Genomic DNA, 16,221 nt, shown 5'->3' with positions numbered 1-16,221 from the left:
ATCAGTCAGAAAGACAGGTACAAAGGAGGGGCGGGACCCAGAACTTTCAAGAAGGTGTGTGCAAAGGGTGTGGTGGACAGCCCATGGACAAGCAGGGCTGCTTATCCACGGAGGGCCTCAAGGACGCTTCTATCCTCGGTGCAGTGGGGAGCCAGGGAGGGCTTTAAGCAGGGGAATAATGTCTGCTGAACAAACTTCTTCTAAAATGTGTCCCAGTGACGGCACCTGGTTCACGGCAGAGGGAGGAGACACGACTCCAGAGCGGACTCCGTCTTGGCCTGGTCGTGACCCCGACTCTCACCCTGACCATTCTCTTCCTAACTATTGAGTGGGGACAGCATAGGCAAGACTGAAGCTTAGCCGATCAGCGCATAGAAAGTGCTTCCCACACCCACCCTAGGGAGGAACTCAGCTGATGTCTGCTGCCATAGTCGCCATGGTGCCGGGCTGGGCTTGAGGGCTTCCTGGACTAGGTCAAAGACCCTTGCATGCCCTTTCATCTACCCCTGCAGAGGTGGCCAGAAGCTGGGCAGCCTGGGGCCACTACACCCAGCATTGGGCCAGGATGAGCCCCCTATACCTTCGAGATGTAAGCTGGTGTTTTCTGACCTGGACCGACCACCTGCTCTTTCACAGGGTGCATGTTAGGCATTCCTGTTAGACTTCTCACTGTCTGTTGTCCTGTCTGTCTGTCTGTCTGCCGGTCTGTCTGTCTGTGATGTTTGGGTTGCCTCTCCTTTCCTGGCGTGACTCTGACTTCCACCATGTCACTGTGTTTCAATCTGTCTCCCTTTTCCCCCCCTAAAATAGGATCTCATGTAGCCTAGGCTGGCCTTGAACTCAATAGGTAGTCAACAATGACCTTGAAATTCTGATCCTCCTGCCTGCCACCAACCTCTGGCGAGCTAAGATTACAGGTGTGTGCTGCCCTATCAAGTTAATGGGTGTGGTGCTTGCACTTTGGACCTCGTGCGTGTTAGACAAGCACCTCCACCGACAGAGCCCCATCCGAAGACCATCTTCTGTATGTCAAAGGCAGAGGCAGAAGCCCTGTCTAAGTCCGGGCTTTCGCCTCTGCCCTTTGCTTACCGTGTCCCTATCTGTCTGTCCATCCACCTGGCTTCCATCTCTGCATCTCTACCTCGTCCCTTCCATCCCCCACTTGGCCTCCCACTTGTGGTGTCTATATTCATCTGTCTGCCTCTCTCCAGCCTGCCTCTCTCCCAGAAAAAAAAAAAAATGCTCTTGGGAGAGATGGATGGTCCATTAGAGGAAGATTAACAGGTGTGCGCTGCCTGGAGAAACAGCTGTTGCGGGGGAGGGGGGAGGCGAGTTAGTGACCTTTCTGAAGCGCTGTGGCTCCAGCACGGTTGGAGGGAACGTGTACACATTGTATGCGGCTAAGAGCCAGCGGATGGGCATCACGGACCTGTCAGCAGCCACACTACTCCTCTCCAAAGATTTGGCTTGGGTGGGCTGGGTGAGCAGCATCGGAATCCCTCCCACCTACACCCTTCCCAGGGTCCTTCTCCCCTGGCGTTTTGTGAGTCAAATGTAATTACGGATGGAAATGGGTCCCTCTCCTTTTATCTGGGATTGAGAGGAACTGGCGGTTTTATTGGATTTCCTGGGCACTAGATGGGAGGCTGGTGGCTGCATAATTTTTTCTTTCTTCTTGTAAGCCATGTGGAATCAAAGTTGGGCCCCTGGGGTTCCCTGCTGCTCGGTGGAAGGGCTGAGCTTGGAGTCAGGGTGCTGGCAGGCAGAGATGGCTTGCTGTCGTGGCACTTGTCTGTCACCCAACCCTTGCCCAGGATGGGCCTTTGGCTTGGTGACCCTTCTCCGCTCCCCTCTGTCACCAGCTCTCTCCTTTTACTTCCTGCCTGGCTCCCCAGCACACTCAAGCCATACTTAGCTTTACCGGTGTTGGTGGGTACCGGCTTGCTGTGTTTTAGGGTGATCTGTGGGACTCTGTCACCGAGAGTGGGCATCCCCCTACCCGCTGCAGGCTCTTGGAAGACCTCTGTGATACACCCAGGAGTGAACAGATGAATGAATGAGTGAATGGGCTGGTTCAGGCAGGGTTACTGTGGGCTGCCATGGAATCTACTATTCTTGCTGGGTGGTTCTGTGCAAGTTGGTCCCCATCACCCAGCCGGTTTCCTTAGTTATCAAATGGAAAGGCCAGTGGTGGCCTATCAGGCTTTGTGGTTCAATGAGGGCGGAATAAGTGGTCATTGTTCTTCTAGGATTCAGACAGGAGCCAGGGGTGTCCCCTTGAGCATAAGCTAGGCCCTTCACTGTGGAGAGGAAAGCCTCCTTGCCTGGCCCTTACCCAGTGGCTGCGAGTCCATGAGACTGTATACTCTACACCTTGCTCATGGATAAGGGGAGGGAGGCCCAGAGGCAGGGAGCCATGCCTGGAACCATCTTCTTTATCCCCTATGGCACTGTTTGTTTGAAAGCAGGGTTCTCAGGGGTTCCATTCCAAGCTGCCTCTTAAAACCTGGAGAGAAAGAAGTCCAGGGGTAGAGGGAAGCCTTGGCTGAAGAATGGGGGTCCAGTGTCACCAGCTAGTGACTTTGGACACTTCCCTTGCTCTTCTTGGTGTTCCCTGAGAGCCACTGTGGAGGTGTCCCATGCCTAGGGCTGTGCCTGGCATGTGGTAGGTGCCCTGTCTTTGACATTCCACTTCCTGGCAGCGTGTGAGAGGCAGACCCAGCTGTAACACGGGTAGTGTAATGCCTCCCAGTGCACAGTACCAGCACCACTTGTGGGCTGCCTCACTCCTTAGTAGATACCACCCCTCTCCCAGGATCCAAAGGTAGCACAGCTAAGAAGCCCTAAAGACTATGGTGCAGCAATAGGGACCCACCAGGGTCACACGTTCTCCACCCCCACCCCCCACAGCCCGAGGAGCTGACGAACATTCTGGAGATCTGTAATGTTGTCTTTACCAGCATGTTTGCCCTGGAGATGATCCTGAAGCTGGCTGCCTTTGGGCTCTTCGACTACCTGCGGAACCCTTACAACATCTTTGACAGCATCATCGTCATTATCAGGTAAGCACCCCCGCCACCCCGCCACCCCGCCACCCCACCACCCCGCAGCTGAGGAGCAGGAGGGAGAGCCCCAACCCCTAACAGCACAGGGAGTCTCGGAATGACAAAGGAAACCATTACTGACAGGCGGTTATCCAAATACCGAACGAACCGGGTAATTTAGTAGTATATGCTTCTGCATTAATGCACTCAATAGACAGGTAGCAGTGAGTCTGAGGCTACCCGAGTTCCGAACAGGGGTTGGAAACACACAGGAATCGCTCATTATGCAACCTGAAGATATCAGCTATTTTGATTGCCCATGAAGTCATGGCTATGGTTGGCTCTCTGGTTTGTTGTTTACGTTCATAGTCAAAAGAAGCATGCAACCCCCAAAAGAGGACAGGCAGTGACATTCAGAGACTTGGGAGGCTTCAGACAAAGACTGCTGCCTCCTCTCTGTCTTTCTTTACGTGTGTGCGTGGGCATGTGTGCATTCGCACATGTGTGTAGGTCAGAGGACAACTTGGCAGGAGTCACTTCTCTCCTGCTCCGTGGGTCCTGAGGATTGAACTCAGGTCCTCAGGCTTGGTTGCAAGCTTCTTGACCTGCTGGGTCATCTCACCAACTCTAGAGCCACAGGCTTGTTCTTAATGCAGGATCTGTGGGCTCCTGGCTAGGAAACCCCAGTTTAAGGGATGCTGTGGTATAGTACCCAACACCATTTGTTAGATGGATGGATGGATGATGTTAGCCGTTCCCCTGTTCTCCTTGCCCTGTCTGCCTCTTCTATCTTCCTATCCTCTTGGCCTCCCACTGACCCCTTCTGCCTCCCCCAACACTGGCTGCAGCATCTGGGAAATCGTGGGGCAGGCGGACGGAGGCCTGTCTGTGCTGCGCACCTTCCGGCTGCTGCGGGTGCTGAAGCTGGTGCGCTTCATGCCGGCGCTGCGGCGCCAGCTCGTGGTGCTCATGAAGACCATGGACAACGTGGCCACCTTCTGCATGCTGCTCATGCTCTTCATCTTCATCTTCAGGTGAGCCCCGACCGCCCAGGACTCAACAGTGGGGGCCTGATGGGGGCTGGGGGCGTGAGCCTGGGATGTGGTGGCTGATGGAAGTTCCTAGGGACAAAGCTGCCAGGATCTGGCTGTGAATCCCGGCACCACCACTCAACCCTGATCACTCTGGGCAGGTCCTTCCTTTGAGCCCCAGCATTCCCCTCTATTAACACGGACTTGAGATCTCCCTCTGTTCTGGTTCTGGGTGGTGTCGGGACTTGCAGAGAGCTCAGTGTGCTGAGTCTCCTGAGCCGTTTCCTTCCCTTCCACAGCATCCTTGGGATGCATATCTTCGGCTGCAAATTCAGCCTCCGCACGGACACTGGAGACACAGTCCCCGACAGGAAGAACTTTGATTCCTTACTGTGGGCCATTGTCACAGTGTTCCAGGTGAGTGACAGCTGAAAGTTCATGGATTTGGGGTGTGTGTGTGTGTGTGGGGGCTGCGGGAACATCTGGAGAGCAGGTCTGGGAGGGGCTAAGGCTGACAGCCTGGGCTTGGGAGGATCCCAGGGCTGAGCTGTGTCCTTCTCAACAGATCCTCACTCAGGAGGACTGGAATGTCGTCCTCTACAATGGCATGGCCTCCACCACTCCATGGGCCTCCCTCTACTTCGTTGCCCTCATGACCTTCGGCAATTATGTACTCTTCAATCTCCTGGTGGCCATCCTGGTCGAGGGCTTCCAGGCTGAGGTAACTATAACCCTGGGCGGGTTACTGGGCAGGGGACGGGGAGCCTGGTGGCGGGGGATAAGTACCAGCTCATAATTTTAGCAAGTAACATCCCCCCAAAGTAGAGCTGCCAATGAGGTGGTGAGCTTCCCATCCCAATTGTGGATGCAAATTCTCCTCCAGGAGCCTTCTCTACCTCAGATTCTAAAGCCTCCAAGATCTGGCTTTCTTCCATTCTGTTAGGCTTTGGGGAGTGCTGAAAGTCAGGAAGACTGGGTTTTGTGGCTGAAGTCCTCATTAACCTCTCAGGTCCCTGGTCTGAACCAGTTTCCCCATCTATACAAGGAGGGTGGAAGCAGCCATTGAAAAATCCCAAGGGCGGGGTGGGAAAAGGCAGAGCCGACCTGTTCCAATGTGAGCTGATCTCCCAGGGTGATGCTAATCGCTCCTACTCTGATGAGGACCAGAGTTCATCCAACATGGAGGAGTTTGACAAGCTCCCAGAAGTCCTGGACAACAGCGGGGGTAAGCTCACATCCACTTTCCACTCAGGGTCAGGAGCCTTATGTAGATTCCCAGGTGGACACAGGGCACAGTGGCTTCCCCATGAAGCCTAGGCTCAGGGACTACTTGTCTGTTTTTTATGATTCTACCTGAAAGAGATGCTTGGTTTCAGAAATGGACGTTCACGGACATTCTGGGTTCCCCTAGAAAGCCCATTTGCTTCCCTTCCCACGTGGGGCCCCAGTGTCTTAGGACACGGCCCGAATTCCGGTCATGTCTGATACCACTAGGTAGCCTTTTCCAACCAAGCCCAGTGTCCCTGCGTGTGAGCATGGAAGTGAGGTCCTCCTGCTGGGTAGAGGTATAGGTTGCCCCTAGAACAGAAGGAAAAGGGTTCAGGAAGAGGTAAATAAGCAACCTTGTAGGGAGGAGGGAGGAAGGCATGAAAAATAGATAGCAACCGCCAGGATTTCCTAGCAGAGGATGTCTCCCCAGAAAGGCTCTCCATCTACAAACATCTACTTCTGATTGTCTCATGGCTTCCTCTGCTCTTCCCTCTGTCTGTCTGTCTGCTGTCTTCATCTCACACCTCCAGATCTCAAGCTTTGCCCAATACCCATGACACCCAATGGACACCTGGACCCTAGTCTCCCCCTGGGTGGGCATCTGGGTCCTGCTGGTGCCATGGGCACTGCCCCCCGCCTCTCACTGCAGCCGGACCCGGTACTGATGGCCCTAGACTCCCGCAAAAGCAGCGTCATGTCGCTGGGCAGGATGAGCTATGACCAGCGTTCCTTGGTGAGTCCTGTGGATGCTGTGATGGATGCTCCCCGCTGGAGGTGGAGGGCACTAAGGGACTGTGGCACAAAGTGCCCTGGCTAGGGTACCATACTATCTAGTCTAAATAGGGTCTGTGTTTATGGCAATTCTGGGTGCTGTGTGCCAGAACAGGTCTTGGCAGCTGGAATAAAAGTCGGTGGTCTGGTGGAGAGACCTAGGATTTCATCTTGGTAGCAGTGTATCGACTTAGGGGGTGAGGCCAAATGGAAGTTTAATCTGGCCTCTGCCGCCTCTGAGCTGTGTAAAAGCAACCAAATTATCACCTTTCTCTGAGCCTCAGTTTCCTTACCTGGAAAGCAGGCCCTTGTATACTATATGCTTTGCTCCAAGATGGAGGGGTTTAACCTGAGTCATACATTGGAGTGGGTGGGCTCACTCTAGCGTTGCTGGCAGGAGGTCCCGGCCTTGGTGCTAGATTGTGGTGTGGGTGGCTGCTGATCCAAGCCCGGGCCTCTCTGCAGTCCAGCTCCCGGAGCTCCTACTATGGACCCTGGGGCCGCAGCGGGACCTGGGCCAGCCGTCGCTCCAGCTGGAACAGCCTGAAGCACAAGCCACCTTCAGCTGAGCACGAGTCCCTGCTCTCGGGGGAGCGTGGTGGCAGCTGCGTCAGGGCCTGTGAAGGTGCCCTGGAGGAGGCGCCGCCCCGCCCCGCCCCCCTGCATGCCCCACATGCCCACCACGTGCACCATGGACCCCACCTTGCGCACCGCCACCGCCACCACCGCCGGACGCTGTCCCTCGATACCAAGGACTCGGTGGACCTGGCAGAGCTAGTGCCCGTGGTGGGCGCCCACTCGCGAGCTGTTTGGAGGGTAGGGGGCCAGGCTCCGGGGCATGAGGATTGTAATGGTAGAATGCCCAACATTGCCAAAGATGTCTTCACCAAGATGGATGACCGCCGCGACCGTGGGGAGGACGAGGAGGAGATCGACTACGTGAGTAGGGACTGGACAGGACCCCTGAGAAGCTGGAGACTGTGAGAGCAGTCTGCGGGGCTGGAAGAGGCAGATCCAAGGGACATGGCTTTGGGCTGTGCTGAAGTGGTGGGTGGGGCTGGAGGGCGGGGCTAGAACTGCCCACACCTGACCTACCCTGTTGCCAATCCTTCTTCGGTTGGGGGCTGGGGAAAGAGTTGAGAGTTCAACCCATGCCCCCCAGTTTGTTGGCTGGCAGAGTGGGAAGAGAGGGGTCACTCTGCGCGGCACCAACCCTGGCACCCGATTCCTTGCCTGGCCAGACCCTGTGTTTCCGCGTTCGCAAGATGATTGATGTCTACAAGCCTGACTGGTGCGAGGTCCGTGAGGACTGGTCGGTCTACCTCTTCTCCCCTGAGAACAAGTAAGCAGTGGCTGGCCGGGAGTGAGGGCCAGAGGAGGAGGGTGACATGCCTGGGAGGGAGAATTATTTACCAAGCTGGACAAGGGCACTTCCATAAGCCAGAGAGAGGAGGGTCTTCAAGGAAAGGGGAGGTTCCAGATGTCCCTCCTCGGCTTTCCTGAGCATCTCTTTTGTTTTTGAGCCAGCCTCGTGTTGGGCACAAGCCTGGGCAGATCCACGAGCAGCCTGAAAGCTCAGTTGGCGCCCTTCCCATCAGGGGCCTTTGTGTTGGGTGTTGGAGGCAGATAAAAAAGTTGGCACCTGTTGAATGGCTACAGGAAGGGAGAGGGATCCCTTCCTCTAACCCATTCTGGTCCCTGAGTGTGTGTATTGGTCCTCTGCCTTCCTTCTGGTCAGAGTGGGAGGCAAACTGACCCTCTTGGGGCTTCCTCAACTTCCACTTAGGTTCCGGATCCTGTGTCAGACCATCATTGCTCACAAGCTCTTCGACTACGTGGTCTTGGCCTTCATCTTCCTCAACTGCATCACCATCGCTCTGGAGAGGCCCCAGATTGAAGCTGGTAGCACTGTGAGTGGCCCTGGGGCCAGGCAGAGGGTCACAACACTGGTGATGGCCAAGGTGGGGGGAGCCCAGGAAGAGCTCAGCTAAACCAGAGGCTTAGCATGCAGAGAGAGAGAGAGAGAGAGAGAGAGAGAGAGAGAGAGAGAGAGAGAGAGAGAGAAAGAGAGAGAGAGAGAAAGAGAGAGAGAGAGAGACAGAGAGAGACAGACAGAGACAGAGAGAGAGACAGACAGAGAGAGAGACAGAGAGAGAGAGAGAGAGAGAGAGAGAGAGAGAGAGAGAGAGAGAGAGAGAACAGGGAGCTTGTCTGTGGGAGTGGAAGGCCACTAGATCTGAGAAGTGGTAGCCATAGCGGCTGCTCCTGGCTGGAGACTGACTAGGCACCTGGGCATTTGTGGAAAACTTGGACTCACGGCTCCCCCCACTCTTTCAGGAGCGCATCTTCCTCACGGTGTCTAACTACATCTTCACAGCCATCTTCGTGGGCGAGATGACGCTGAAGGTTGTTCTGGGCTTCACCAGCATCCTTCCCACCCCCACCTGGAGCCCCTGGCCTAGGCCTCACCTCTCCCGCTGGCCTGGTCCTTAGCAACATTTCACAGGCCCCTGAGGTCCACTCCTGTTGGGCTCTAGACCCTGGGTGGAGCTTCTGGGATGAGAGGGGGTCAGTGTCTCCCTCTTCTCCAACCATCAAACCCAGCTAGAAAGGCACGTTTAGGTAGAAGCATTACTCTGGGACGCTTCCCAGTGTGGGTGGCTTTGGAGTGTGATCTTATAGTCATGCTCTGAGACCACAGCTTGGAGACTTCCCTGGGCCCAGACCCTGGTCCTTCCTACTTATCATCAGCCCTCAGAAGAGCCATCATCATGAGCCACACCCCACCCATCACCTCCGTAACAGGAGGCAGACCTGACCTCCCTTTGTCCTGTCCCTGGGTGGGAGTCTTCTGGACCCACCCACTTCCCAAGGTTTGACCCCAACCCTGCCCCCCAGGTGGTTTCTCTGGGCCTGTACTTCGGTGAGCAGGCGTACTTACGCAGCAGCTGGAACGTACTGGATGGCTTCCTAGTCTTTGTGTCCATCATCGATATCGTGGTATCTGTGGCCTCCGCGGGGGGAGCCAAGATTCTGGGGGTCCTCCGGGTTCTGCGGCTCCTACGCACCTTACGTCCTTTGAGGTAAGGACCCTGCCACACAGCGTGTGGGGGTGGAGTGGAGGACAAGTGTTGCTACACTGTATAGGGAAATTGCCTGAGTCTAAGGGGATCGTCACTCTGGCTAGGCAATGCAGGCTCCCAAGAGCATTGTGCCAAGCATACCACGTTGCTGGGGGAGGAGCCGAAGAGCCTAGGACAAGGGCTCACATGGCTTCCATGGTGTGACCTCCTCTGTGTTCCTGGGTGGCTCACTGCCATCTCTCGGTATCATTTCTTGGGTGTGGTGTGTACCCTCTGGGGACTGGGTGAGGGGTCAAGCGCCCTTCTGTGTATTGATCTAGGTAGAGATTGCTGCTCACCCCCCGTCCTAGGTAACCTGGCTACTGTCTCTTCATTTCCTGTTGGGACCTCGCCTTTCAGGAGGCCTGGTGACTGTGGGCTGAGTTGGGGATGTCTCTCTGCCGGCTCACAGTGTCCTGTCCTTCCTTGCCCGCCTGCAGGGTCATTAGCCGGGCCCCTGGCTTGAAGCTGGTGGTAGAGACACTCATCTCTTCCCTTAAGCCCATCGGCAACATCGTGCTCATCTGCTGCGCCTTCTTTATCATCTTCGGCATCCTGGGGGTGCAGGTGAGGGGGTGCCCACTCTGTGGGGTGACAAGGAGCCCAGCACAGCCTATTCGTGCCTACCCCACCACCCTGTGTTCACTCACTTGGGGATTCACGGGGTCTTGGTGGAGTCAAGTGAAGGAGACAGACCCAACCTGGGTTGATTGAGTAAGGGGCAGGTTGTGTGGGCCAATTCCTGGAGGACCTTTTCCTCCTCTGATTGGGCCTCCCTCACCCCGAGCAACCAGCTCTGCCCCCCTTCCACAGCTTTTCAAGGGAAAGTTCTATCATTGCCTGGGAGTGGACACCCGAAACATCACCAACAGATCTGACTGTGTGGCGGCCAACTATCGCTGGGTACATCACAAATACAACTTTGACAACCTGGGCCAGGTGAGCACTTCAGGGGTTCCAGGCCTGGCTCTAGTCCTGCACTGTTGGGACAGACCCTGGGATTTTTTTTTCCCCTTCTGAGCAGCAGTTTCCCATCCTGCAAAGTGGGTAGGGGTGGAGCTCTGCTCACAGGAGGGGTGAGGCTGGTACCCTGCATGCAGAATCTGCCAGCATGTGAAACTTGGCAGGTACTTCAGGAACACAGGTTCTGGTCTTGACTTCCCACCCAAGGGACAGTAATGGGAGTTTTAGAGCCACCCACACTTGGGCATACACCCCAGCTTTTTTTTGGTAGGGGTGTTCTCTCTGAGGTTCAGTTTCTTTCTCTGTCAAATGGGCAAGCTGAACTCGGGACTAGTCCATTAGACCCCTTGGCCTGGTGGCTTCTCTTTCCTAACAATTTAGTCAGCGTGCAGGATCCCACGTTGCCTTTGGTACCCTCTCCTGAGAGCCTGATGCATTTGGGTAATGTTCCAGGTGAGAGCTGCCTCCAAAGAGCCTCCGTTCCCTAGCCCCACAAAGACCTCCAGGCAGCTAGGTATTTCAGAGAGGGGACTGTCTTTTTTCCCTAGGGTGCAAGAAGAAGCAGGATCCAAGCTGGTGGCCCCTCACTGGTGGCCCCCTCACTGGTGGCCCCTCCCTTTGCCCCACTGCTCACTGGTGGTCCCCTCACTGGTGGCCTACGGTAGATTCCCTGATGCTCACTCACAGGTCTACACTCTCACACTTGACTTAACGCTGGAGGCTGGGTTGAGACCCAGGGCTCCTAAGCTTCTGATTCCAGGTCCTGGGGACTCCTGGGGTGACAATGGCACAGCCCCTCAGGCTTGTCAGGAAGCTTCCCATCTAAAGACTCGCTGCCCCTTTCACAGGATCCCGTGCTTCTGCCATGCACGGGTCAGGGCATGGGAGCTCATGGACTTTCTTGCTGGACATCTCACAGTTACTGCTGGAACTGAGATGGTAGCTCAGGACTCTGGCTCCAGCTCTCCTTCTACCTCCACAATAGCAGCCGCAGGGCACTCAACAGGCACACAGTAGGTGTTCAGAGAGGCCATCAGCAGAGGGCACAGCTCTACTACTCAGGAAGACCTCTTTGTCTTTTGGTCTTCTAGAGGCAGAACATTGGAGGACTGATGTACCCACATCTCTTACCCCCACCTCTTCCTTTGTCTTCCAGGCTCTGATGTCTCTCTTTGTCTTGGCCTCCAAGGATGGCTGGGTGAACATCATGTATAATGGATTGGATGCTGTTGCTGTGGACCAGCAGGTGGGCATGGCTTGGGCCACAGCTGCTGAGGATGGTGGGGAGGGACCCGTAAGTCACCTCTGGCTCTTGGTCTCCTAGGACCTACCAGGTTAGATCTGGATCTAGAGGAGTGAGGAGGGTCAGGGGTGATGAGTACACTTGTGAGTGTCCCTCTACTCCTTGTCCGCCTCTCTCCTCTTCCTAGCAGTGGACTCCACCCGCTATTCTGAGCTTGGCTGTCTCCTGCTCACTTTGTTTTCTGCTTTGTTTATGGATGGATGAATAAGTGGGTGGGTGGGTAGGTGGATAGGCGGGTGAGTGGCAGGTTGAGTGGATGGAAAGCTGGGTAGATGAATGGATGGTAGATGGATGGATAGATGGGTAAGTGGGTAGGTGGGTGAGTGGATGGGAGGATGGGTGAGTAGGGAGATGGATATGGTGTGGGTGGGAAGGTAGATGAATAGATGGATGGGCAGGTACATAGACGAGTCTATGAATGGGTGAATGGATATATGGATGGATGGATAGACAGATGACAGACAGACAGACAGATAGGTCTATAGATAGATAGGTAGATAGATAGATAGACAGACAGACAATTAGATAAATAAGTAAATGAATGAAGAGCCAGGTGGTGGTGATGCATGCCTTTAATCTCAGCAAAGGGGGCAGAAGCAGGCAGATCTCTGAGTTCGAGGCAAGCCTGGTCTACAGAGTGCATTTCAGGACAGCCAGGGCTACACAGAGAAAGCCAGTCTCAAAAAAAAAAAAAAAAAACCAACCAAAAATTAAACTAAACTAAAATAAAAGAGATGAATGAGTGGGTGGGTGAATGGGTAGATGACTGGGTTCATGGATGAAAAGATGTGTGGGTAGATGGATGGATGAGTAGGTGGGATGATGGATAGATATAAATAGGTTGGATAGATAGTGAGTGAATGGATGGATGAGTGGGTAAATGGGTGAGTAATGGAATTATGGATTGGATATATGGTGGATGGATGGATGGGTGAATGGGTGAGTGGGTAGATGGGTAGATAATGGCTAGATGGATTGGAAAGATGGTGGATGAATGGATGGGTAGATGGGTGGATAAGTGAATGAGTAGATGGGTGGATGAGATAGATGGGTGGATGAGTGAGTGGGTGGATGAGTGGGTGGGTGGATGGGTGGGTGGGTGGATGGGTGGATGGGTGGGTGGATGGATGAGTGAGTGGGTGGATGGGTAGATGGGTGGGTGACAGAGGAGTTGGGTAGACGGTGGGTAGATGATGCTTGCATACGTGAATAAGTGGTAGGTCAATGAATAGAGAGCAGACCAATGTGTGTAAAGACAACCACAGGAGCAGGGAAGGAGAGGGCCCCTTTGCTGACCTCCTTACTCAGGTCAGGCTAGACATTTCCCGTTTGCTGTGTTGTTTTCACCGTACACTTTGAAGGCAAGCTGTCCTAACTCCCATTACACCAAAGGCTTGGTGAAATCAAGTGCGCATCTGTGGCCTTGCTGTGCAGACCAGCCTCCTGAGCCCTCGCTCTGCCTCTCCTGCAGCCTGTGACCAACCACAACCCCTGGATGCTGCTGTACTTCATCTCCTTCCTACTCATTGTCAGCTTCTTCGTGCTCAACATGTTCGTGGGTGTGGTTGTGGAGAACTTCCACAAGTGCCGGCAGCACCAGGAGGCTGAGGAGGCGCGGCGGCGTGAGGAGAAGCGGTTACGGCGCCTGGAAAAGAAGCGCCGTAGTGAGCAGATGATGGAGGCTGGGATGGGCAGGGTCTCTCTACCCACTGCTGTGCCTCCTGGGTGATGCCCTAGGGTGGGCCTGATTGAGGCCTGCTGGGCTTTTGGAAATGGAAGGGAACCAAAGATTTAATCCATCCTCTGCCCATGGCCCAGCCCCCTTCCCCAGCATCTACTTGTCTAGGTGACCTGAGACCTTCAGTGATGACATCACTGCCCACCTGAGTGAAGCCCTGGGTGCTGCTGTGCAGGCAGAGACAGAGGCAGTCTTTCTGAGTGGGAACTTTCAGAACACACCTCCCCTTGTGTTCTTCCTCATGCAAGTTGTGTATAGTTTTGGGGACAGTCGTCCACCCCTGAATAGCCATCCTTAGGACCCTTGTCTCTACCTATCAGACCTAGAGTCCTTATCATGGGCCTTTTTGGGGGGTATTTGGGAATAATGTGTGCCCTAACATCTCTGCTACCTGCTCCCAATATCTCATGGTTTCCCTCATGGTGCCCTGGCTGGTAGAGGAGTGCTAACTCTCATCTAGGACCTGGTGTGAGCCAGCATGCTTCTCTCTTGCTTTCTCCCTACCCACGGTCTCTCCTGCCTTTGTGCTCCTCTCTCTTCTTGGTCCATCCCCGTGTGGTCTGTGCCACTCCCCCATGCTCCCTGCAGAGGCTCAGAGGCTGCCCTATTATGCCACCTACTGCCCTACGAGGCTGCTCATCCACTCCATGTGCACCAGCCACTACCTGGACATCTTCATCACCTTCATCATCTGCCTCAACGTGGTCACCATGTCCCTGGAGCACTACAACCAACCTACAGTGAGTCTTGGGGTCACCATCTAGTCTAAGGTCACGTGGTGAGAACCAGCCTTAGCAAGATCCCACCTCAGGGACAGGGTTGGGTAGAGGGCCAGCTAACTACAGCACCTATGAAGTCCCTCCATGATGGGCTTATTCCAGGCACTTGGTGGGAGGAGGTCCTGGTGAATTAGAAGACTGAAAGAAGAAGGTCACTCCTGGGGGAGGTGGGATTCGAGAACAGCCTAGAGCACAAGTGGTTATGGTGTGTTAAGAGGGACTCTGCAAGGCATGGTGCATGCTTTAATCCTCATAGTAATGTCAATGTTGGGAGAACCTTTGCTTGGGGTTTCCAGATGAAGAAATTGAGTCTCAGAGAGTAGGTAGCAGAGCCATAATTGGAACTTAGATTTGTGTTCAAAGTCTACTAGGGCCTCCAATGCCCACTGAGTATCCTGGGTCTAGAAGATGACTTTCTGGGGATAGGTCCATGGTAGGCATCCTTGGAATGGATGTCAGACAGCATGCCTGAGAAGAATGTAAGGGGAAGGTGCTTTCTAAAAGATTCCTCTTAGCAGAGTTGGCAGGAAAGGTGGAGCCAAGTCTCTGAGTGAAGAATTAGCATCTTATTTCAGTGGACAGAGAAGACTATTATGAAGTAAAAAGGAAGGGAACCATGACAGAGTGAACAGTAACTATAGAATTTCCAAATTAATGTGGAGAAATGGGATTGTTACAGTTTACAATGACCAATTGTTTGTCCTGTGCCCAGCACTCAATCGTTAGCTCATTTAATTATCCCAGCAGCTTTCTGATAGGCAGCTGGGGTTATTTTCCAAAAATTTTAATTGAAGAAACTAAGTGTCAGAGAGTTCAAACACTATCCCAGATCATAGATTAAATAAGGAACAAGTGTTAAGCCAGTATTCAAATCTATGCAGTCTAGGTTGGGGAATCCTTAACTACTACCCCATACTGTCTCCAAAGAGAAGCAACTGGGCTGGGCCAACACAAATAAGGAAATAACAATGTGAAATGACTACCACACATGAAGACATAAGGAATGAAAAGAAATATAAATAAATAAAAAGGAACAAAGCATTATATTAAATGTAAATGGACTAAACTCTCCCCTTAAAAGGCAGAGACTCCCTGATTGTAGAAAGGTTCTGGGGCAGATCATAGTCCTGGACCATGCTTCTCTCCCCCCACTGCAGTCCCTAGAGACAGCCCTCAAGTACTGCAACTACATGTTTACCACTGTCTTTGTGCTGGAGGCTGTGCTGAAGCTGGTGGCATTTGGCCTGAGGCGTTTCTTCAAGGACCGGTGAGTGGCTGAGCCATACTAGGACAGAGCAGGGTTGGGAAGAAGTCCTGATCTTTGGAAAAGCCTGAAAGAGCCAGTAACATCTAGCTATTGATGGCCACAGACTCCTAGCTGCTGACTAGACCCCTGTACAGGAAGCCATTAAGTCTCATTGGATGGATACAGGCTGTCTCAGCTCATCTTCTGTGGGTCCTTTGTAACCTGAAGACAAAACATGGTCTGCCCCATGCTAACTTTTCAGAGGAAGCAGCTGAGGCTCAGAATGCTCAACAGACTGGCCAAAAGCTATCCAAAGGTAGTTTAGACTATTTAGATAGTTTAGGATTTAGACTTAGAAGTCAGAGTCCATGCCTCCTCCCCTACAGGAGGCCAGAGATGTTTCTTCAGCTTGGGCAGCTCCGTGTCAGCTTGGGCAGCTCCGTGTCAGCTTGGGCAGCTCCATGTTTAGGAAGGAAAAAAGGGAGACAGACTCGTTGGTATCGTAGAAAATGGGTAGAAGAAAGGGTATTCACACATTATAGTAGGCCCCACAGGAGTGTGAAGTGCTGGGAGATGGCCCTTTACTCAGGTGTGTCTGAGCCACTATGGTTGCCTCCCCCAATTCTCACTCCTGCTTCAACTGTCCTGCTGTACAGATGGAATCAGCTGGACTTGGCCATTGTGCTGCTGTCTGTCATGGGCATTACCCTGGAGGAGATTGAGATCAACGCAGCCCTGCCCATCAATCCTACCATCATTCGTATCATGCGTGTTCTGCGTATTGCCCGGGGTAAGTAGGAGACAGGACAGGACAGAGACAAGCAGGATCAGGAAGGGGACTCCTCATTGCTTAGGAGAGAGCATTTAGGAGTGGGGTGAGAGGCAGAACATATGAACAAGAAAGGCTCTTGCTGAGTAGGGCAGAACAGGATCCAAAAGAAGCCCATGTATCACC

The 16,221-nt window shown here is 53.6% G+C and overlaps 1 protein-coding gene across 1 annotated transcript in view; it reads left to right on the top strand.

The window, feature by feature from the left end:
* Nucleotides 1–16,221, top strand: part of Cacna1i (calcium voltage-gated channel subunit alpha1 I) — a 104,172-nt gene that overhangs the window by 68,325 nt on the left and 19,626 nt on the right. Inside the window, exons 11-28 of the mRNA XM_059248005.1 lie at nucleotides 2,911–3,062; nucleotides 3,893–4,078; nucleotides 4,375–4,492; nucleotides 4,641–4,796; nucleotides 5,207–5,300; nucleotides 5,875–6,077; nucleotides 6,581–7,054; nucleotides 7,357–7,457; nucleotides 7,902–8,025; nucleotides 8,453–8,521; nucleotides 9,014–9,198; nucleotides 9,678–9,804; nucleotides 10,051–10,176; nucleotides 11,357–11,446; nucleotides 12,975–13,167; nucleotides 13,830–13,981; nucleotides 15,178–15,287; nucleotides 15,923–16,056. Coding sequence (XP_059103988.1) covers nucleotides 2,911–3,062; nucleotides 3,893–4,078; nucleotides 4,375–4,492; nucleotides 4,641–4,796; nucleotides 5,207–5,300; nucleotides 5,875–6,077; nucleotides 6,581–7,054; nucleotides 7,357–7,457; nucleotides 7,902–8,025; nucleotides 8,453–8,521; nucleotides 9,014–9,198; nucleotides 9,678–9,804; nucleotides 10,051–10,176; nucleotides 11,357–11,446; nucleotides 12,975–13,167; nucleotides 13,830–13,981; nucleotides 15,178–15,287; nucleotides 15,923–16,056 — 2,794 coding nt within the window. The remainder of the gene's footprint in view (nucleotides 1–2,910; nucleotides 3,063–3,892; nucleotides 4,079–4,374; nucleotides 4,493–4,640; nucleotides 4,797–5,206; nucleotides 5,301–5,874; nucleotides 6,078–6,580; nucleotides 7,055–7,356; nucleotides 7,458–7,901; nucleotides 8,026–8,452; nucleotides 8,522–9,013; nucleotides 9,199–9,677; nucleotides 9,805–10,050; nucleotides 10,177–11,356; nucleotides 11,447–12,974; nucleotides 13,168–13,829; nucleotides 13,982–15,177; nucleotides 15,288–15,922; nucleotides 16,057–16,221) is intronic.

This window comes from Peromyscus eremicus, chromosome 20, assembly GCF_949786415.1.
Source record: "Peromyscus eremicus chromosome 20, PerEre_H2_v1, whole genome shotgun sequence".
NCBI lineage: Eukaryota > Metazoa > Chordata > Mammalia > Rodentia > Cricetidae > Peromyscus > Peromyscus eremicus.
Note: the sequence above shows the minus strand (reverse complement) of the source record. Positions and strands in the feature narration are given on the sequence as shown.